Source organism: Clarias gariepinus, chromosome 12, assembly GCF_024256425.1.
Source record: "Clarias gariepinus isolate MV-2021 ecotype Netherlands chromosome 12, CGAR_prim_01v2, whole genome shotgun sequence".
In the NCBI taxonomy this organism is placed as follows: Eukaryota; Metazoa; Chordata; class Actinopteri; order Siluriformes; family Clariidae; genus Clarias; species Clarias gariepinus.
In genome coordinates, this window is record NC_071111.1 from 14,680,250 (window position 1) to 14,703,824 (window position 23,575).

General features: G+C 38.5%; 2 protein-coding genes across 2 annotated transcripts in view; one reads left to right on the forward strand and one right to left on the reverse strand.

Moving 5' to 3' along the window:
- tnnt2e (troponin T2e, cardiac) overlaps positions 1 to 23,575 on the forward strand; it is a 296,670-nt gene that overhangs the window by 33,398 nt on the left and 239,697 nt on the right. The gene's annotated exons all lie outside the window — the stretch shown is intronic.
- LOC128534222 (leucine-rich repeat neuronal protein 3) lies at positions 7,588 to 20,348 on the reverse strand. The gene is made up of 2 exons (XM_053508560.1): positions 20,111 to 20,348; positions 7,588 to 11,102 (listed from the first exon to the last, which is right to left on the reverse strand). Exon 2 carries the CDS (start codon positions 10,790 to 10,792, stop codon positions 8,672 to 8,674), a length of 2,121 nt encoding a protein of 706 aa, XP_053364535.1. The 5' UTR covers positions 10,793 to 11,102; positions 20,111 to 20,348; the 3' UTR covers positions 7,588 to 8,671.

Consider the following 23,575-nt stretch of genomic DNA (forward strand, 5'->3'; position numbering starts at 1 on the left):
CATCAGGATTTCTTTTTACTGTTGCAGTGATTGTATGGGTCATGCAAATGCATTTATTTTGTTCTGCTGAGAGAGCAGTGTGTCAGCTGTGGTTTGCTCTTTAAAAGCCTTCAGGGATCTCTGCTCATTTTCTATCTTTATGTACAGTATATGTATTCTATGACTACACCTCTGGGACAGAGAGACACTTTTTAAAAATAGCCTCCGACAGTGTATTGTCTGTAGAATGGTGTATGATGGATGTACTGATATTTTAATGACATTTAGATTTTTCTTTATCTTTTATGCTTGTGCTCTCAAATTAACAGTGACAAGTGGTTAAAATACACCACTTTCTGTGTACTTTACTGTACTGAGTTATGTCATGTGGTCAACATGGTTTAAATGGAAATATAAAAAATATATTTCATTTTGTTTAAATAAGAAATACAGTACCAACCTTTCCAGCCAATAGAGAGAATGTTTGTTTATACTGTAGCAGAAGAGCTGAGCATGTTCCTAATTGGTTCCCTAATTGTTCTTATTTGCTTTGTCTTATGATCTTTAGTGTGAAATCCTCCAGCAGTATCTCTTCACACCTGCAACCCATGCTGAAGATCTCGTGAGACGAGGCTCCCGTTTCGTCAGCCAGCTCTAAGTTTGTGTATCTTACTTCATTCACGCAAAGACTAAAATGGCTTGTCAACTGTAGTTTTCTTTTAATGATGGTGCCAGTTGAAATGTGGGGTTCCATGTCTGTTCAACTTAGCCTGCTCAGCTTCTAGCTAATGGCCTGCTAGAGAGAGTCGGACAGCTCTTGTTATCACCACTGTTCTTCCAGACACAAAGCAGCCAGAGCCAATAGCACACTCCTTTAGTGTAATTGAGACACTCTGGCAATTGACAGCGAGTTCAACTCCACAGCGTCAGCGTTCAGAAGTTCAGCACAGAGTAGCTGGCTTAGGATCGAATAGCGGCATTAACAGTCGATTCGTTGGAAGTCGGTTCACAGCCAAGGGTCCTTTTTAATGGCTGATTCTACCGTTGTTCGCATGATTAAACTGCACATATCATTTTTTATTCTCTCATCTGAGGTTAACTTTCAAGGATTGATTAAAATTGTCACTTTGCAGTCACAGATTAGTATGTGAGCAGATTGCCTTGTACAAATGCTAACCAACCACTCAGCTCATCTGAATCGCAAAGTAATTTATTTCAATTAATTAATGTTAAATGTTATTATCATCATATGCAATTGTAGATCATTTTTGCTGTGATCCGGTCTAATTTGGGTGACTTGTCTTATCTCTGGGTGAGGAAAAATGCAGCTGGAATGGCACAGACAAGTGGAAAGGGGATGAAATAGATGCAGAAATCAACCGCAAGGATAATGAACATCAAACACTTTTTTTCTGCTTCAAAGGCAGTTGTTATTGTAGCTTGCAAGGAAGCGTGTAATGAAGTGAAGCAATATGGCATATCCAATCTCTGCATGCCAAATGCTCACATGAAGCAGTGTTCAGCCTAATCTATCCAGGACAGATTTTAAAGGAAGTCTCCACCTGAAACACGTGAATTATTTTTAAATTGGATTATTATAGGGTTGCCTGGTGTTTATTTGTTGGTTTCCTCTTTACTGTATTTTCTCGATTTCACTATGACAAGACAGGTGCTTGCACAATGTACATATAAAATGTAAACTCAAATCTCAAACATAAGGGTTAACTGTCAAGTCAAATGTAATTATAAATCTATATAAATAAAAGACTTTTGTTCTAACATTGGTCTGAACATGATTTTAATAATATATTGACTCAAAACCAGCCTCAGAACAATTAGTCTGTATGTCTGTCCAGCCAGATTATGTCACAGCATATAGCGTTTTTATTTTTGTTTTTATTTTTTGTTTTTTTTGCCTTGAGGTGGGCGTAGCTATATATGTCACTCAACGGAGCCAAGTATACCGTGTCTATGCAGAAGACACAGAAATGACGGTAATACACATAAAACCTGGCACAAACCTCAATACACAGACACGACAGCGCGACAGCTTACGCCAAAGAAATGAGACGACCGCTATGAAAACTGAAATGTGCATCATAAATAAAATCAAAATGTTGAGTAGAAGGGAAGTTATGACAAGTTTTGTGTCAGATTATGAACCGCACATGTTAAGTGTACTGCACATGCCTCAAACCGCATGTGTGCATCCCAAATCGACTGCTGGACCGAATGTATTGATATTTTGACTTACTTAGATACCTGCCTGAAGTTTACCCTGCACAATAAATTAAATAAAAAATGTTGATTAAAAGTTATGAATAGTTATGTGCCAGATTTTAAACTACTTTACCATAAGCTACTTCATAAGGACTACTTTAAAATAAGCTACTAATCAGCTACTTACAATGTAAACAAACGCCTGCACCAAATATAAACAACAGCGCTGAAGTTGTATCTTTGGAGTCAGGTGTCGCTCAGTAGTTAAGGCAATGGATTAAAGCTCGGTAGGTCCTAGGTTCAAATCCCATGACCACCAAGTTGTCCCTGTTAGACCCTTGGCCCTCAACTGCTCAGATGTATAATGAGATAAAAATTTAAGTCGCTCTGGATAAGGCCGTCCGCCAAATGCCTAAATGTAAACGGTACAAGTGAATTTTAACGCGCTGGAGTTGTTTTAAGACAACTTTATCTGATTGATTTTTTCTATTTCTTATCTGTGATCCACTCTCGGATTACCGCACAGAGTGTGTATTTGGTCAACAATGAAAGAAGTACAACCTTAAGGCATAAGATGCTCAACCTTGCAAAGTTAGGCAAAGAGTTCTGCTCTACAGACAGACAGGCAGATATGTACATGAGCTTCAACCTGAAATAATAATATCACTGATTACATTAATGCTGATCAGCTTATTTTTAGCTTTAACTTTTTAAATATTTAACTAGGGACTCTGTAACCATAACCGACGGGTACTAACGCTACTGAATATAATAAATATATAATATTGTTATAAATAAGAATTATAGTTCTGATCTAGGACATAAAAGCAAGAATCATCTCCGGGCTGCAAGTTCTTAGTTGAAAAGATTTGTGCCTTGACCCTGACTAGAATAAATCAGTTGCTGAAGATGAATGAATGAATTACCAATTGAGTCAAGTAATTCCACAATTGCCTTTGTTCTGTTCAGCATTTAAAGCCCTATCCCTGCTTGCCAGAATGGCATTATTTAATTATCCTGTTCAGACACATAACGTCTGAGATTCACTGATCAACACAAAAGCTCTTGATGTCTTTAAACCAGTACAAAAAAGCCTCCTCGCCCCCTAAAAAAGACAGTAATTCATGAATATGCTGTAAAATTAAACTGAAAAGCCTCATTGGATTAACAATCAGTAATATCTGTCCAGAATATATACGTTTGACTTTTTTCTAGCAAATATATAAAGGAAAATAATACTCATCCTCTCACTTGCTAAAAAATTCATTCTTCCTCCTCCTCATCCTCCTCTCTCTCTTTCTCACCCCTTCCCGAGTGCATGCACGTGTTTTGCTATCTCATTAGCCCTTGCATTGATTATATTATTTAGCTGTCTTGGTGGAGTTCAGGTTTTAGAGACCTGCACTCAGAGACAAAGAATCCAGGAATCAATCATTGATCAGGAAAGCAATGGTCCATTCAGCAATCCATGTGCCAATTAGTTGAAAAGCTCCCCGAGGAATCATATATAGCCCTCATTTACACTTAGGTTTTGAGATTGTTAACGGGAGAGGTAGAAAAACAAGCACTCTGAAAAATGTTTGAGATACATGACAGGTTCCTTATTCTGCAGTACATTAACATCAGTCTCGACATGGACACTATACAGAGGTTTTCTGTTCATTAGCTGTCCATTATATAACAAGTTATATGTTTCTAAGTTACTACAGCAGTGGTCCTAATACCAGGCAACCCAGCTGTATTTTGAAAGGACGGTGTCCTGGCATGATTTGTGTTTCTGTAAATTTCCCTGTCTCTCCTGAGGAAGGACAAAAGGACAGGTATAGTTAAGATGGATAGCATGATTGTGAGGATACTGACAGAAATGTGGAATATGGACATGCTTTTAGAGCACTTCTCTCTCTGTCAAGCCCAGGCATATACTGTAATTGCCTCGACAAGCTGTCCCTCATTTTCAGGAAGTACTTATACAGTTGTGTGTGTATGTCATAAATCAAATCCTTTAAATTAAATGCATGATGAGTTTTTTAAGTCTGAGTCATATAACTGGCTGTATTTACAGTGTTGCTTAAAACACTCATATATAAACCAAACTTATATATATTATAATGTTAATATAAACAGTTAAAAAGCAGGAAATTGTTATAAAAATAATAAAATAATAATCATCAATTTTGCCAATTATCAACCTATCATTGATTCATCTTTTTTTTTTATACAAAAGTCTCATTTTTTATTTCTTAATAAATAACTAACTTGTCTAAATATTGTCTAAATTGTCAGTAGCACCTAATTTTGTACATAAAGTTCAGTATGTCGGCATGTAAAATTAAAAGATCTATTTGGAACACAAGATCTGATCAAGGTGGATCTAAAATTGAATGATCTGATAATTGGCACCAATAACATTATATACATAAATATTATTATTATTAGATTAATTACAGTAGTATATATTGTACATTTATTTTAGAGATGTACCAGTTGATTGACCTGTGACAGGAATTGCTTGATCAGCTTGATCAATGACTGATCAGTCTCGGATATAACAAATTCTGTGTATTAAAAAAATGATCTGATTAGCCTTTTTCTCCCAACTCTGCGACCAACTGCTCGACACACAATCAAAGTCAAGTTGAGTTTTAAACATTTTAAGGGCGTCTAAGTTGGTATATCATTACTGTTTTTTTTATAATTCTGCAGGTATTATGCTTTAAACTATTCCCACATTGCCATACTGTGTGGTACAGTAGGTGTGAATTTAAATTAAAGTTTGTTATTTGCAGGTTTAAAACTTTGATTTTGACACAACAAAATCGAAAGAAAAATATTAAACTGAGATATTTACAGAATCACAATATAAATTGAATCAGCACCTAAATATCGTGATAATGTCGTATTTAGTGCTCTCTGGTGATTCCCATCCCTAATCTTTAACACTTTTAAACTTACTGTACAGGGTAATGACTGCTCTATGCATGTTAAAAAGGCAGGTAAAAGACATAAGGGTTCATGTTCCTGGACATTGGCTGGGGATGGGGGGGGGGTATATTTTAGCCACTCTTTGTCTTTGACAGATAGCCAGCCTCTAAAAGCTGTGTCTACACTGCTGAAAGCCTTGGTGATGTATGAGCACAGCCGTCTGATAAATCTTTGGTGTCAGTTTGTCCCTGACAATCATTCATCATTTTTTTGTGATTTTTAGGTTAAGAGCAGCCGCTTGGATCCGCTAAATATATAAATAAATAAATAAATAAATGTAAGTCCTCTATTGTGCTCTAAGGAAAGTCGTAGCAAGTTGCAGCTGATACAATATTATCAGTGTACATAGGTCTATCAATCAGGTACATAGATTTCCATTATTGTGAAATTCAGGCCTTCTTCAAAGGGGACAATGGTCTAAAACAATCTAGAAATTTGGTGTTGAGTGTTTATACAGGGTGTTTAACACATTATCTTCAGGTAATCGGTTACCTGAAGATAATGCCATGCCTGATCATAATATAACCATGGGTGAACACATCATCTGGCTTGATGAAAGGAAAGTGTTGGTTATTAATATCGATTTGGTGATTACAATCGATATCGATATTTTGAAATTACATCACCATATAAATATATTGTAGAATAGCTGAATTATTAGAAGTTTAACACAAATTTTTGTTCAGTAGAGCAGATATTATTATTAACCAATAACCAATGTTTCCAGGTTACAGCAAAATTTCAAAAATCTTAAAATATAAAAAAATATTTAAAACCAGACCATCCGTGAAATATATATATATATATATATATATATATATATATATATATATATACAGTGGAACCTCGGATTACGAGTAACGCGGTTGTCCGGAAGACAAGCAAAATTTTTTAAATAAATTTTGACTTAAAAAACGAGCGTTGTCGTGGTTTAAGAGCTCAGAGTATCATGTATAACGCATGTGCTTCTTGTTTTGACACCGAGCGTCGCGTCATTTCAACTGAGCCAACGGTTTTTCTCTCTCTGGAGCTGCGGGTATTCATCTCCCCTGCTGGGTCTTAGTGCTCATCTCTTACTGGTATAATCAATCCGTGTGTGTGTTTCTTTCTCTTGCGCTGCAGAGTGTGTGTTATGTGTGTGCGCATAATTTAACACTGTCAGTTCACACACACACACGCTCTCTTTCTCTCTCACCTTTACTGTGTGTCATTGTTTGAGTGTGTGTTTTTCTTTCTCTTGGGAGAAAGCGCTGCAGAGTGTGTGTGTGTGCGCATAATTTGACACAGCGCCTGTTCAAACACAAACACACACACGCTCTCTTTCCCTCTCGCCTTTACTGTGTGTCAGTGTTTGAGTGTGTGTATGTGTTTTTCTTTCTCTTGCGCTGCAGAGTGTGTGTGTTATGTGTGTGCCTGTAATTTGACACCCCGCAGGTTCGCACACACACTCTCTCGTCAGTGTGTGTCAGTTTTTTAGTGTGTGTGTTATGTGTGTGCACGCGCGTAATTTGACACCGTTGCCGGTTCACACTCTCTCTCTCTCTCTGCAGGTTAATTTGTTTTATTTTTACTTTATATTTTGTGTTAATTATTTGTATGTATTTATTTTTTGGGGGCTGTGGAACAAACAATTTTAATTTCCATTATTTCTTATGGGAAAATGTGCTTTGATTTACGAGTGTTTTGGAATACGAGCCGCTTCTGGAACAAATTATGCTCGTAATCCGAGGTTCCACTGTATGTATATGTATGTGTGTATATATATATTAGCCATTCTGGAAAAAAGACATACATTTCTTCTTTTTATCACTTTCTTTGTCTGGGACACAAGATCTTTGAACATTACCCACTCCATAAATCTTATTCACCTCCCTCTTTGCAAAATATTGTATATTACTGTACAAGAATTTTTTTCTGTACATCACACACTTCATAAGATTCAACAACTTCCTGTCAGACTGCATCATTTTTAAATCACTGTTGATTCAAAAAGATGTAAACAGTATTTAACTGAGTTTTAAATGTTTGGAGGTGTGAATTGGGTGTGTATGATATATATTTTTTTTTTTTGAAAGGCTGTTATGCTTCACCTGCCACTATTGATAAGCTGCCACTGATCTTTAAGTAACATTCTCAGACATTTTTACAGCATTGAAGTCTCAATTTAAAATTCAATAGAGTTGGACAGTAGTGATCATCACCTCTGGCTATAGAAACATCAACCTGCAAATGCATCATGAATAAACTCTCATCACAAAAAACAATATTTTAAATAATATTAATAATAATAATAATAATAAAACTGCTAATGATACATATACATGTTCCTACAGGCTCCTACAAGTGTGGAGAGCCCTGCACATCATCCAAAAGAAAGCAGAGCAAGAAAACATCCTGATCCAAAAAGACGTTGACATTTATTCATTATTTTCTTCTTTGCACAGTCTCATTGACTAGTGTGCTTAGATATCACAGACAGCACAGTCAATATAAAAATGGCTTTTAAACACCAAAAGCAAGAACGCAATGCTTTTGAACCATGAGAATGATCAAAGCACTGAGATTTTTCCAATGACGGTTTCGGATTGGCATGTAGGGGTGTAGTCATCTGTCTTCTGGTCTGACATGAAACCATTATGAGTAACATTCTGACATTTTCCTGGTTTACAAATGTTCTGGAGTAGGCACTTACCCTGGCATAATCAACCTTTTACAGATTTCCTATAACAAACATTGTCAACATGTCCTGTTACTGATATTTCCTCTGCATTTATTAACACTGAATCCTGATAAGATCTTAATGTATCTTAAATCTATTAATTACGATGTACAACATTTTTATTCAGCAAATGTGTGGTGTCATTATGCAAGATACTTACATACTGTAGTTAATTCACACTGGTTTAATGCCTGGCTACTGCACAGAAGATCTGTTACATTTTTGGATAGAATATAACAATAGTAGCCATGTAGTCAAAATTCTCTATTAAATAGAAAAAAGATATATTTCATCAAAAATTTACACCATAGTCACTATAATTTTCTATTCTACTAGATGTTCCCCTTTATGAACAATTGGCCTCTCTCTAACCCGTCTATGGATGTTGTACAGCACAGACGGTATTGCTTCACCACGGGGACTGCTTCACTACTGTTTACATGATTAACAGTCATTTACTGTGTACAAAATATGACCATCCTTTGCTCTATGTTTCATCTGCACTCAGTGAATGACCAGAATTACAGCAATCCATGTTTTATCACAGGGTCCTGGATTTCCTCTTCCTTGAGGCCTAATTTCCATTTCCACTGGCACCTCAGACAGGTCATAAAAGGGGATATAGCGCTGGTTAAATGTGAAGACATCTCTTCCATTTGAATAGTTTGCTGTTTGTCAAGGCAAAAGGAGAAACATTCGAAATGGCATGTTTTCCTTTCTTGCCCTGTCAGGCTGAAAAAAAATGTTTTTGCAGTTCTGTAAATGAGCTGCTTAGAAGGAATTGTCCAACACGTTTATGACAGTAGCTTTCACTTCCACTGCAGCCGGCATCCCATTCCCAGAAAACCAGACCCTTGTAAATGCAGACTGTGTTCCACCCTCAGGTATCAACGCTGTTTTGGATGGGCATCTCCTAAGCTCCGTATAATGGTGGTACTTCTTCAGAAACATACAAATCAACAGGCAAGCCACTGAAATGATGGTAAGAAGCACGCCTAGCATGGTGATCACTGCTGTATCCCACTTCTCAACATCCTTGACAGGCTGCACTAATCCTTTTGTTGTTACATTGATACACTTGGTATTGTGTTTACTGTTGATATTGTGGATGTCTACACACACCTTGTACTGTGTGGCTGGAGTGAGATGTGTAAGATTATACATCCTTATATCAGATGGGACCCTAGCTGTGAAGGCCACAGTTGGATGGTTGGAATTGGATGTTGTATACCACTTAATGTTTGGTGCCAAGCTGCCATGAGAGGTTTTCCAGGACACCAGGATAGAGTTGGTCTGTACAGACTGGATGAAGACATCTAGAGAGCTACCGGTAGGCTGTGGAAAGTATCCGCTGACTTCCACAGAGACAGACTTCAGATCTGCACCAACAAGATTGTGTGCCACACAAGTATAAAGTCCAGCTTCACCCTCAGTGATGTCATAAATGTCGAGTGTGCCCTCAGGGTGCATGTAAAACTTATCTGCCACCATGTTGGGGAGGATCCTGTTTCCATAAGGTGTAACCCAGTAGATATCAGGCTCTGGTTCGGCAAATGCCCGGCAATGCAGTGACAACGAGCTCCCTTTTCCCACAGCCACTTGAGTGGGCAGGCTGTCTGGAGAGATAAGAGGGAGGCAGATCTCCGTCATCTCCCTGAAGTGAATCTGTCGCACATGCTGACCTTCATACTCGGGTGGTTCCACACAAAACAAGGAGTCAGGCTCCATGAAGCGGATGTTGGTTTTATTCATATTCATCCAGCGGACTACACAGTCACAGCGAATGGGGTTGGAATGCATGCTGACCTCACGCAGATTGGGCAGTGACTCTACAGTGATCCTGTGTATCGCCGTGAGGGCATTACTGTTCAGCATGAGAGTCTCAAGTCTAGGAAGCTTGTAAAAGGCTTTGGGATGAATGTAGGATAATTTGGGATTGTTGGTAGCTTCAATCTTTGTCAGCTCTGGGAGGTTGTTGAGAGCAAAGCTATCGATAGACACCAGTTCTGGCATGCTGTTGATGCCTAGTTCTTTAAGATGCAGCATGTCCATGAAGTCACCCTTTTGTATTCTTCCAATTGGATTCTTGTTAAGGTCCAAAAATTTCAGGTTCTTTAGATGCTTAAGAGCACCGTGGGGGACTTGAGGAAAATTGTTGTCATAGAATGAGACGCTCTCCAAATTGTCCAGACCTGCCAGTGCATTATCTGGAATCTGGGATATGTTCATCCTGGTTAAGACAAGACTTCGCAAGTTTCTCAAGGGCTTAAAATTCATGTCCTGAATGGAAGCAACAGGATTTTCCCCAATCATAAGAATATCCAGATTGGACAGGGACATAAACCACTCACTGCTTATACTCTGCAGCCTGTTCGAGTTAAGATGTAGTCTTAGCAAATTGTGAAGGCCATTGAAAGCTTCAGGTGAAATGTAGGAGATGAGGTTGTGGTTTAGGTAAAGTTCCTGAAGGTTGCCAAGCTGGGAAAGCGCATTATCTGGTAAAGAGCATATCCAGTTTTCTTCTATGTGCAGGGACAACAAGTGAGGAAGATGGCCTAAGTTGATGTCACTTATTGAGGATAAGTTGTTTTGTGAAAGATCAATCTCAGTTATGTTGGGCATGTACTCCAAAGATTTTTCGATTTTAGCAATGTTATTGGTCTGTAGTAAAAGAACTTGTGTATTAGCAGGTAATCTCATTGGTAGGTTAAAAAGTCCCAAATCATTGCAGTCCACAGTAGAGGCCTCCATATAAACAGAGCTGGGGGAAAACCATGGCCTAATCTCACACACACAAAGTTTAGGACAACTTTCTTTGTCCTCCACAGCAATAACAAAGTTAGCCATTGCAAAAGCCAGAACAAAATAATCCACCAATGACTTATTCTTCATTTTGGCCAGCTTCTCTAGGAATCTTTTCCTTAAAATTAGATGGTTTGATGGTTTCAAAAGTAATACACCATTTGTTGCTGGAGCTTTCCTTCTTCGATTTGCCGATACACTGTCCACGGAAAGACCTCTCACTAAGTCTCCTTGTTTTGCTGTTATAAGAAAGGGCACACAAGCCAAGCCAGCTTATGCCTCAGGGAGATGTGTTTCAGCAAATCGGAGGTGAGGCTGTTAATTTTTCTATAATACTTCTGTGGAAGACCAGTCTCTCTGGTGATTACGAGCAGCTTTCATTGTGTCAGTCCATTTCCACCTAAAGAAAAGATAGCAAGGGGGGAGACAGAGAGAAAGAGAGGAGGTTGTATGTTATTACAACAAGATATCACAGAATATTGCTAAGCCATAATGACACATACTGGAACCGTTAAATCATGCTTGATATGTGATGACATTACTGCAATGCCACTACAATACAATATCAAATAGAAAAAAAAGTCAGTCGATATTACATCATCAGACATTTTTCCATGCTTTCGTCATGCTACAGCGCTGCTTTTCCAAAAGACTACATTGTATTACTCTATGTTACAGAGCAATTTGTTTTGTCACACAAAAATACCCATCAAAAAATATTCCCGCCCAGACAGGGAACACGAAGAACAGTCCCACAATTCTCTTCTTTAATCCTTTTCTGTATCCACTTGGTGCTCCATTATAGATTTTTTCCTGCTGTAAAATGACTGCAGTGGACCGAGGTTGCATAGACTTGTTAACTAGTCGACCTTTGCTCGCACTAGTCACTAATGTGTGAGGCTGTCGACTAGTCAGGTGGTAAAAAAAATCAATTTGTTTAAAGAGGATATGTTGTGTTTTAATCCTGCTCCTGCTTGCTCTCCAAAGAATTACTCCCATAGTTATTTCTGTTGTCCTATAAAAATAAATGCCATTTACTGTAAATCCTGGCACTGTAGGAAAGTAAAGATTGTCCACATTGTGAAAGTGTGCAACCATTGCTGTGCATTACAAGTCTCTGTTCATTTACAATCTGTTCTGGCTCCTCTGTGCCGTCCTTTCAAATTCAGATATCCACCAGGTTATCCACCACACATGAGCAATTTTATATTTGGTGCCTCCTTAAATAATTTCCAGTGTTAAAAATAATACATAATACCTTAAATAAAGTCTACTTATTATTATTTGTAGGACTGCATAATTAGATTTTTTTAAATCACAATGTGATCATTAAATCACAATCACAATATATGTCTTAAACTAACTATTAACTGAACCATTTTGTGTTCAAATGTATTTATCTAGGCTATCAGCAAATAACCGTACAAATGATCTTAAGAGGATGTTTGCCAATATTTATTCATTATCTTAAAAATGATTGAAATTATTGTGCTGACAAACAGGTTCGATCCATCAAGGCCCCACCCCGCACCCACAGCCCCCAAAGCATCTGCCGCTAATGTCATAGTAACAGACACTGCAGCACATCCACAGAGGTCTTGTGGAGGCATGCTGAACCGATGGCACAAAGGGTAGCTATACACAATATTGTGCATAATATTTCGTGCTTTAATGTTATAGCTGATTGGTCTATATTACCTGTAATAAATTGCAGCCTTTATGTTTAAATACTTGCACAGATCCATATTGCAATTTTTATTTTTATGTGATTAATTGTGCAGCGCTATTATTTTGCAAAATAGATCCATGTGCAAAATATTTAGCAGGATTATGGTCAGTGGCATGGTGGCTTAGTGGTTAGAACTGTGGCATTGCACCTCCAGGAGTCCAGGTACAATTCCCGCCTCGGGTCTGTGTGCATGGGGTATGCATGTTCTCCCTGTGCTTGGTTCCGGTTTTCCTCCCACAGTCCAAAGACATGCAGGTTAGGCTAATAGGCTTTCACATAATTGCCTGTAGTGTGTGAATGAGATTGTGTGTGTGTGCCCTGCAGTGGATTGGCAACCTGTTCAGGTTGGACCCTGCCTTGTGCCCTAAGCCCCCCATGACCCTGTACACATTTATACAGTGAGTGTGTTCGAGTGTTATAGAGGGAGTGAGTAAGTGATTTAAGGTCCACTGTGCTATTGTTTATAAGTAAGTTACTCCATTAGATTAATGATGTCCAAAATCAGTTATTGCTTTTAACTATAACAAGAAGTACTACAGTTTTTGGATTACTGATCATGAAATCAATACCTGTCCAGCTGCTTGCTTAACATTTACTGAGTGCAAAGACAAGAGAGCGCGTTCAAATGAAGCAGCAGCAGATGCAAAAGTGATTTCTCAAGGTATGATGACACGTTAATAAATCCAACCAGAAAGCATTCTGATAAGACCTCTATTCCTTGCATAATCAGGGACACTTACAGTCAGATGTCCCCTGCTGATTTCTGCACTGGAAGTAGTGTGTGTGATGTTTCTACTGTATTTTGTAATAACAATTACTCAAACGTTTTGTTAACAGTATCTTATTTACAAAACCTTTACAACTAAAGTGTTATTTTCTAAAACACATTTTTAATTTCACTTTTTTATTTCCCTAAAAATGCAGAATTTTGATGAAGGGCACCGAAGTTTCAACGTGTTGAAGTATTCAGGACTTGGTGCCAATGAGGAGCAAGTAAACAAATTAAGACGTTGCATGTTTCAGTGGTAGACACTTTGAAATCATCTGCTCTATTACACATATGTAAATGAACTCATTTGCTTGATCATTTGATTTTCAGTTCTGATCCAGCAAATGACCCGTCATCGTTAAATTATGTTTATCAGAGCCCGGGTTTGCACTGATGTTAAAATTAATTCTGCCAAGACAGATTTTTTTCCCTGTTTATTAACAAAATAATGCTTTAATATCTCAATATATCTGTCACTTTTGATAGTTATCTAAATGCAATTCTCTATCCATTTTTTTTCTTCCTTTTTAAAGCATGCTACTGTGTACTTTGTTTCTTGTCCTTATAAAGATGGTTGCACTGTTTAATAGGAAAGGCAATTCACATTGTGAATAAATTGCCCCTTTTACCTCATGTATTATGAAACAATGTAGCTTGCTGAAGCATGGGTAATTTAACACAATACTGTATTACATCAGTGCTCAGTCAACAATGTCATCTGCATCGCCTCGGTATATTCACATCATTTCAAATCCAGTTTACTAGGATTGTTAAGGTCTGAAGGTTTGATAAGCTACTCTAAAAACATTGTGGTGTCACATTTCGAAACGCACAAGTCAAAGTCTATATACTTTAAAATCCAGAAAAATCATAGACGTCCATGCATTTTTAGTTATATAATATTTGTCCCTTATTATATGCGGATGTTGTGGGGCTTGAGCACACACAAGCTACTCGTGATCATTAGGTATGAAAATGTGGTACTGTATCTGTGTATAACTTAACCAAAACCTACTGCATCTATGGTGAGTGCCTTTGACCTTGCTCTATATTTTATTGTTCTGCATTTTAAACTTGGCTGGTACTTTAAAGAAGACAGAAGAGGTGTAGCGACTTTTACACAAGGGACAAAGTGTAAACAGTCTTGTCCCACGGAATATGACGGAATCCTTCTTGAAAGATATTTGAGTGAATGGCATCAGTATTTATCACGTTGTCATATAGATCTCCTGGCCGAGGGAGAAAAGTGGCATGCCAAGCAATGCAGAAAGAAAAAAAAAAATTTTAATATGTATTTCTTTCTTTTAAACACCAGAAACAACCATGAAACTTTTACACCTTACAATTATTCAGTTGATTAAAAAATATAAAGCCTTGTAAAGTTCACATAAAATAGACAAAATAAGAAAGATTTTTGTTACTTTTATTTTGGCCAGTAAGCAGTGACTGACCAGAGACATCCAAGGATGTCAATTATTGAAAGAGCCTGGCCTGACATAAATTGGCCAATAAAAGGAAATTGTTATTCACCTATTCTGAGTCAGTCCCGATCTGCCTTGATCTGCTCCCTAAATACATGTCCTTGTTTGTTCTGTATTGAGTTTGACCACAATAGTTGTCTTTTCTCCGTCCTCAAAAGATATATTAAGACCTTTCACTCTTGCCAAAATCTAGATGCCCCATAAATGTCAAGTACATGTCCATCCATCCATCCATCCATCCATCCATCTTCAGATCATTAGAAATGGTGTCACATCTCAGAAGTCTTTAGTACAAAAGAATTACAAACAGTAAGGACAATCTATATGTCTGATTTAGGCACCAATTAACAGCATCGATTTTTTGTTTTAAGTCATATATGTTTTATGATATTTCTGTATACTTTTCCTAGTGAACTGAACTGGCTAAGCATTTCTAAAACCCATGCAGTCACAAGTAATATATTTTTCATTGACATTTTGCCAGTTTGGCACTGGTGGATAGTCTTACTCGTAACTAATGTGGTAAATATTACGTGCCAGCATCAAGAATTAAAGCACCAGAACAATATGCTTAATTGCAACCCTGTACATCCTCAAAATGATTTATGTTTATTGAAATATGGTCAAAATATTTAAAAAATGGAACGCAATACTCTAGGTTTATGTAACATCAGCATTATGTGTTAAACCTTTTTGTAGAGATACACAAACACAGACTAATGTTTTTCTTGTTCCAAATATATCCTGGTGCAATTTACAGCCAGTCAATGCTTCAGAATGGAGGCAGGCAATATTGCAGTCAGAGACAAATGAGGGAAATTATCCTTAACCCAGTTTAGTAAAGGTGAAAACACACAGACTAAGGGCCTTAGAACAAAGCTTGTAGGACTTAAGTGCCTGTAGGACTTAAATGGCAATAGCTCGCATAGTGGCTCATGGATTAGCAGACAGAGAGGAATTCAGCTAATACTGGTGCAGATGGAATATCAAGATAAATGCATCTAATCGCAATCGTGATATACTGCACCATCACTGAGCAAATCCAGTGGCTGGAACTATAGATTGGAACTCACCTGTTATTGTGTCAATGCTGAGCTTGGAATGTTATAATTAAGTCTATATGACCATGTGTTTGAACAAAGGAACAAAGAGGTCAGCAACCTGCCAACTCTAATGAAGTAACTCAGACTCATATGTCTACTGTGAGTGTATCAAGACTGGGATGTAAATTCTTGCATGGAGAAATCACCATACCGGAGGGTCTCTCTCTTAAGCCTTCAGTGCATCTGCTAGGGAAACCTTTCTTAAATGAAGCGCAACCAGATAGTAATTTCTTTTCTTCTTTTCTTTTTTATCATGTCAACTTAGTCCTAATGTGTTTATGTGAGTAGAAAAATGTTCAGGAATTACAGTTACTTATAAACAGATTACAATAAAAGAATCAAATAAAACCTTGTGTTCAATATAAGTTTTAAACAATGAACAAGGATACACCTGTGAATAAAGAAAATGTAAAAATTCTAATGATCGCCATCAGTCTGCTTGGTGCCATAAACATAAACACCCTTCGAATTGACCTTGAGTTAAAAAGGAGTGTTTGTCCATTAGCCTGTTTTTATTGGTTTTGCCCTTGTGATTACAGTATTTGCAGCTCCCCTGTGAGATGTGCATCCTCCGATGCTGTCCTCCTATTGTTTTTTTTTTATTATTTTATTATTCTTTTTAGATGAGTACTGTAGCAGTGGTCACACATGAAGATTTTAATCAAAAATGTCTGACATTGCCAGTAACGTTGTCATTTGCTGTTCTGTCTTCCGTCATTATGCCACTTAATCAGCCCCTGGTGAGCAAGTCCCATTCTGTGTTCTAAGCTCGCCGACCTCAACCAAAGAATTCTTTAACAGTGCGCAATTTTTGTCTTTTATAGTACAAATAGAATTTAAAAATGTATATTATAAATTTAGCTTAAAAATGTTTTAGTGCCTATGTTAACTTACGTATCATAGGTTTAGTTATGTTATGTAAAAAAAAACAACTGTTAAACTGTTTAAAATGAAGGCTGCATAAGAATCACAATTTTTAAGATGAAAAACAAAAACAAGGGGTACTGTGCGAGAACAGATGTGGTGTGATACTGGTTTAGTAACAGGAGGATATAGTGCATCCTCAGGGGAAGACATTACACTTCCTCTGCTCAGATCTCCACAGACATAAAGGTCAAATCGCTGGAAAGTAGAGCAGCAGTAGAACTGCTTACTGCTTTGTGGAAATTGGCCGATGCATGACAGAGACAGGTCATAGTAAATTATGATCAAGTGGATATTAACACGCTGTCTTTCCCAGTCCTAGGTATTATCATTGCTGGTTTTATATGGGCCTGCCCATGTTTTTGTGGCATTCAGAATAAGCCTCTCAGTGGGTGGTGAAGTTAAGGCTGCTGGTCCTCCCTGTGCCCTTCACTTTATTGATTTACCATTAGATTATTTCCAAAGTAAGAGCGGAGTCCATTAAACAGGTCCCGCTAAGCAATGTGTGTGCATAATGAAGGTCCATGTGCAAGGCGATTGGAGTTTTACCCCCTCGCACCTGCTCCTGCGTGCTTGCAAATCAGGAGTGAGTCAGCGGTTAATGAAGAATCAATGTTCCAAATTAACCAATGGACCCCACACTTTGCAGCTTCCCCAGCCAGCATCCTGAGTTTTAACCCCTCTGGTCATTCAATTGTCATTCCTAAGATGAGCTCTTGAGGCAGAAGTAAAAAACTGGATAATCTTGGTTAAATATCTGAAATTAATTACATGCTTAAATGTGCACTTGATATACTTTATGTGAAAAAAAACTGAATGCTGACGTTTAAGAAACTGTTGAAAATGTGGAGTAAATTCAATTTCCATGTGCAAATCTGCTACATGGAGTAGTCTTTGAGGTTCTCAGCTACCTTGATATGAATAATATATAACTGGTCAGCAGGCTATGAGCCAGCAGGGAATAGGTTTCCTGAGTAGGATCAATGAAAATACAACAGTGAAACGATTTTATTGCTGGCAAGCCGTTTTATTTTTATTTTAAGAGCCTAACCATGTATTCTTTGTAGTTTTCCTTTGTTAGCTTTGAGTTTTATAAATGCTGTATTTAATCTGACCTAAACTTGAGTTGTATGTATTATATAAATTAAGGAAGATTCTTAGAGATTTTTCACTGCAAGTTCAATTTCATTCCTTTGTATAGCACTTAAAAATAGTGCAACATTCACGCAAAGCAGCATTCAAGGAATTTGGATATTGACTTAGATATCTAATGAGTAAGCCAGAGGCGACAAAAACTAGGAAAAACCATGTGAGGCGGTACTGGGATCTTCTGGATGACAGCAGATAGTGGAATTGTTCATTATTACAGTATACAGTTGTAGAAGTGTGTGAAAGTGTGTGGAAAAGCTATTCTGCATGAACAATTTGCAAATGATTCAATTTCAATTTAATTGAATAATCCTATACCGTGAACAACCAGTTATCTATAAAGCATTCCATGTAAAATTACAATAATTGGCTCAAAGCTTAGAATCTTAAAAGAGAGAAAATCATGGATGGATTTAATAGGTTTGACTGCCTTATCTAACAAGCTGCTAGCTGAGTCTTGTCCAGAAAATCAGCCATGCAGATCTTTTCTATAAGAACTGGTCTGATCCTGAAGCAGACTGACAAACACAGCAGTGGCCATCTGATGTTTTTGCTCTATTTCTCAGTGGCATAAACAGGCTTGTGTTAGTTTCTAACACAAAACTACATACTTGATATAATGCATGAAACATCATTTAAAAGAATTAAATACTTTGGCATTTGTTTGGCTGATGTTTTTTTTTTTATATGCTGTTACGAGTTCCCATCCAAAGTGAAGAATTCATACCAGGGTAATTAAAAAAGAAGAAGAACGAGGAGTATCAAATAAAATAAAGTATTACAGTATCATGCGCTAAAAAACAACAACAACACTGTATAGAAAATATGTAATTACTGCATTGAGAAAGTTATAAAGGAATCCATTTTGATTTTGGAGCACTTTCGTTATTTTGGACTCAGGTTATGAGCACCCAACGTGTCTGTCTAAGTCATGACTCCCCAGCCATATTTTCACATGTTATTGTGAAATGTTCGACAGCCCACACAGTTTCCTTTCCACTCTGACACTCCAAGGCTATATAAATTTGCTCTTAATACACACACCCACACACACTGCTTTGTGGTGCATGCTGTGCAGCAGGAGACCATTTACGATGTAGAAGCTCTTTAGAATCTCAACATACAGTAGAATCAGAGATGAAAATGAAAAGAAAATGTCTTCAGAGCAATCACGCATCCTTGGGCTACAAAACATACTGCTAATTGCATTATCTAGCAAATGGGTCTCAAGCAACTGTATCCTGACAGTGTTCGCAGAGATTCCTACAATAGGTGATAATATTAGCGCAAGGTCTTCTACTAATAGAGGAACTGGATATTGTTTATCACTTTGCACATCCTGGCATGGTGATGAACTAATGTTGTGCTCAGCTGCTTACTTCATAACAAGTAGCATATGGTGAAATGAAAGCTTAATGATAGTGAATTAGAACATGGGCCTGCATTTCATAGACTGTGTCACGACTAAGACAGCAGGAGCAAATGACATAATGATGGACTATTTGTGTGACTGCACATCTGTCACTAGGTGTAGGACGCAGCGCTTCTATAAGGCCTGGGAAAGAGAATGAAATCCAGCATTGCAAGCCCGGGTTTCTCTGATAAAGCCAGAGGTTATGTGGCTAACAGATTGGGGTGAAGTGAAGTGTCGCATGCATAAGAGGTGCCGGTGGCATTAATGACGCCAAAGCGATGAATGCAAGTCGCTCATAGAGGGAATGGATCCGGAATCACAACGACACTATTCACAGCGGCGCGCGCGCGCATGTTAATGGAGGAGGCGCGCGCGGCGTCCGTGTGCGACCGCACTGACTGCAACAGGGTGATTTAAGAAGTGAGAGAGCTCGAGAGAGAGAGAGAGAGCGCGCGCGCGAGAGAGGGAGAGATGCAAAACATCCTTTCAGTCCAAACGAACAGGATCACAGCCGCTGCGTTCACGCGCACACCTACTCCAGTCTCATGAACGCGACCGGTTATATGATGGAGCGTGAAAATAATAATCATCAGATCAATTCGATGCGGCGCGCGGTCGCGCGCGCTCACACGTCGGCGGAGTGAAGAACACGTTACAAATACCGCATGGACCTAGGGTTAGATCTTTCTTTTTATTCCCCTGACTTTATACAGGAGGAATTTCCAGGTAGACAAATTTACGCAATGCCTGTTTTATTTTTAAACTTTCTTTTAATGCGGCGACGCCATCACACCTTTATCTAGATGATGAAATGAAAGAGACGGTACGTTTTAACTTACGTGTAGAAGTCAGTCCATAAGCAGGGATGCGAGGTGTATTCCGTGTGTACCCATCTGGCGCAGTAGACCACAATCGGGCGACTCGATCTTCTTTCCGTTACGCACAAGAAAGACGATGCTCCTTCCAAATGATCAGCGTAAAAGTCCACCAGCACAGGAGAGGCTCCGCTCCCCTGGATGTTATCCTGAACTCGCGCTAACCTTTCTCCAGATTGTCGGATGCGTGTCTCCGTCTTCCGCCCCGTTTCCCCACTGACATGCCGCTGCGCTGCCCAGCGCTCATTAATACTCAACATGACAGACCCGACTCTCTCGAGAACAACCAATAGCGACGCAGCGCTCACAGACTCCAACGCCTGATTGGCTAATCCCGCCTGTCCGTCTAAAACAGCCCAATAGTGACGTAGCAGTGGACGCGGCTGGCTCAGGTTCTCCCCCGCCTGATTGGTTTCTCGTGTCCGTCTGTCATGGAGACCTGTTACAGAAGACGGCGATGAGGAAAGGCTAAAAGTGGAGGGCACAAGGAAAACCGATTTACCTCCCTATTAGGGCTGGTTCACATTACACCATCTTCCTAGATTTCTTTATAAACTGCAAGCTTTTTAAGAGTTATATATGACCATCATCAGAAATGATAATTATGAGACATTAATTGTGTCTATTTTGTTTAATCCATCTGTCACATCCATCCATCCATCCAGGAACCTTTGTAGTCCAACTAGGGCCAATGGTGGCCAATAGTGAGCACTGTATTTATTCCCATTTTTACAGCCTGGTAGTCAACATTCACACACTACAGGCAACTTGGGAACACCAACTAGCCTAATCTGCATGTCTTTGGACTGTGGGAGAAGGAAATCCATGTGGAGGAAACCTACAAAGCACAGGAAGAACATGCAAACTCCATGCAAGGTGACAGTGCTAACCATAAAGCCACCGTATCACCTATCAAATCTGTCACAATCTATCTGCAATCACAGTTAAATTGGAAATTTGACTCAGTTTAGCTCATCAATATGCTCAGATTTAGAGCAGCCATCTGATTCTGATCTGCAGCTCCTTGATAATTAAACTCAGTTTCAACAAATTGAGCCGCTATTAAAACCATTAAAGTCATTACTTTTGAAACAGTTTTTTCCAAACAAACTTTCACAAGCAGTTGGTTCATAGTGTCAGTGTACAAATTAATAGTTACAATAAATAAACACCAAAGAAAGCAACAAATAAAGTACTTACTTTAATTTGATAAAATTACAACTGAACTCTGGAGGATGCAAGCGGGTTAAAAAGAAAAAAAATAATTTAATTAAATGCAAACAAATCAAATATTGTTAGCAGAGATGGGAGTAGTCAAACAGGCAGCAGTTGGTGAAGAGGCAAACTGCAATCGCTGGGGCTAAGCATGATCACAAATCTGGTGACACGGGGTGGCCTTTAACAAGGGCCTGGGCTGGACAGGTTTAGGGTAAGAGATATGAAAAGAAATGGAGATACGGATGTTGCATGGCAGGACAATTCTGTATCTAAAATTGTTAACATGTGGGAGGATTTTAAATAGGCTGATGTAGTGATGGCCTAGTTTATCACATCCCTTGGGCAATCGCAGGTCCTTGGTGGCAAGCCTCAATCTGACTCCTGGTTGGGACACAGGGGAAATACATTGAAACTGGTCTGCAAATCTCTATTCTAGGTGTCTTTGCACTTGCTCCCTTTCATGTTCACTTCCTTCCCACAAGTCGTCAATTGCCAGGATATCCGTGGGGGTCGCGGTCCGAACAATGAGGGCTGGTAACTGAGGAGTGCTGATTATATTCTTATCATACTTGACCCAGGTAAATAAATGTGTTTTAATTTAACAAACCTCTTACTACCAAATTTTTATCCTGGTCATCCTGGTGACACCTCGCCCTGTAATCTGTAACCTACAAATTTCTGACTGTGACTTTTTGAACTTGCACTTTTCCAGGATGCAGGATGGTACATTTTTAACATGGCCAACATGGGTGGAAAGTTCAGGGGAGTAAATCAAAACAGTCGTCAACTCCCACTTGATGTGGCAATGAAGGACCTCCCCAACATGTCTCATAGTTATTAGTAAGTTATAAGTATTAGTTTTGTGCAGTGGATGATCGCCCATCCTGCAAATGTGTCTCTGGTCCATTCTTTGTACATACAGGGGATGCTGTAGCAGAGTAAGTGCCATTAGTAGCTTAATAAAAAATTTAATAAACAAATAAATGAATGAATGCATAAACACAAAGAATAGTATGAAGTAGGCTAGGGCTGATTTCCTTCCATTGCAGACTGCCTGTTCATGCAGCTTATCAATGGCAGTTGTGTGAAGTGATTACACTTTATAAAACATGCCCTAGATTTCTTGCGATTTGGAGCTAATTTATGTAAGCACTCTTCACTGACACATCTATACACTTCATCAGCAGTAATTAAGAACTGGAATACAATAATGAGTATAGTAAACATGATCAATGTGGATTACTTTCTCAATGACTATTTGTTTTTAAAACTGCCTTTGGAGAAGAAACTACAAATAAATGGACAAAACCTTATCCAACCAAAGAACATATGCGATTTCTTGCATCCTTTATACCAAGGAGCTACAGTATTGTCTTCATAGCAAAAGTATGATTGATAGAGATCATTTTATTATAAAGACTGTGTATGAATTGTAATTTTCTCAGTTTTCTTCTACAAATCAGTATCTGAACATGTATGGGAACTATCCCATTCCAGTGTCTGTTGAATTCCAACACAAACATATCTCATTCTGAATTATTAGGTACTGATTATGAGGGAAAGTATTTTTTAAAAATCAGCTGTGATCATCACTCACCTCTTACAATGTGTCCAGGTGGATGGCAAAACAGTGTTAGTAGTACCTCAAATGTAATTGGATTTTATAAATAACATGCCAAAAGAGTTAAAATGGAAAATTTTGAGTAAAGATGGATTCAACCCTGGCTTTACTGGCGCAGGATGATACGGAGCGTCAGGTTGCTTCCATCCCTAAAATTTCAAAGACGGCATAAAACATGAACAAGATCAAGCACCAGACACTGGGGACAACAAAGTCACAGACTAGCAGAGGGCGAAAACGAATCTCTACTGACAGAGATGACCACAAACCCATTTGAATGTCACTCAACAACTGCACGATGACAAGTGACCTTCAAACACTCTGGCAAACTGAAGCTGGGATGAAGTACATGGTGAGAACAGGCAGGGCTAAAGTCATACAAAGCCAGAAAAATCCTTTCATCAATGAGAAGCAAAGAAGAGCCAGGCCGAGGGTTGCAAAGACCTCAGGAATTGGAGTGTAGGGAACTGAAGTAAGGTTATCTTCCCTGATGAGTCCAATTTTTAGCTTTGGTCAACATCTGGTCATCTTATGGTTAAATAGGGATCTGGAGGGGCCTGCAAGCCATAGTGTCTCACAATAACTGTGAA

Coding starts and splice junctions, on each gene's coding strand:
- LOC128534222 (XM_053508560.1), bottom strand. CDS start 10,792: ATGAAGAATAAGTCATTGGTGGATTATTTTGTTCTGGCTTTTGCAATG.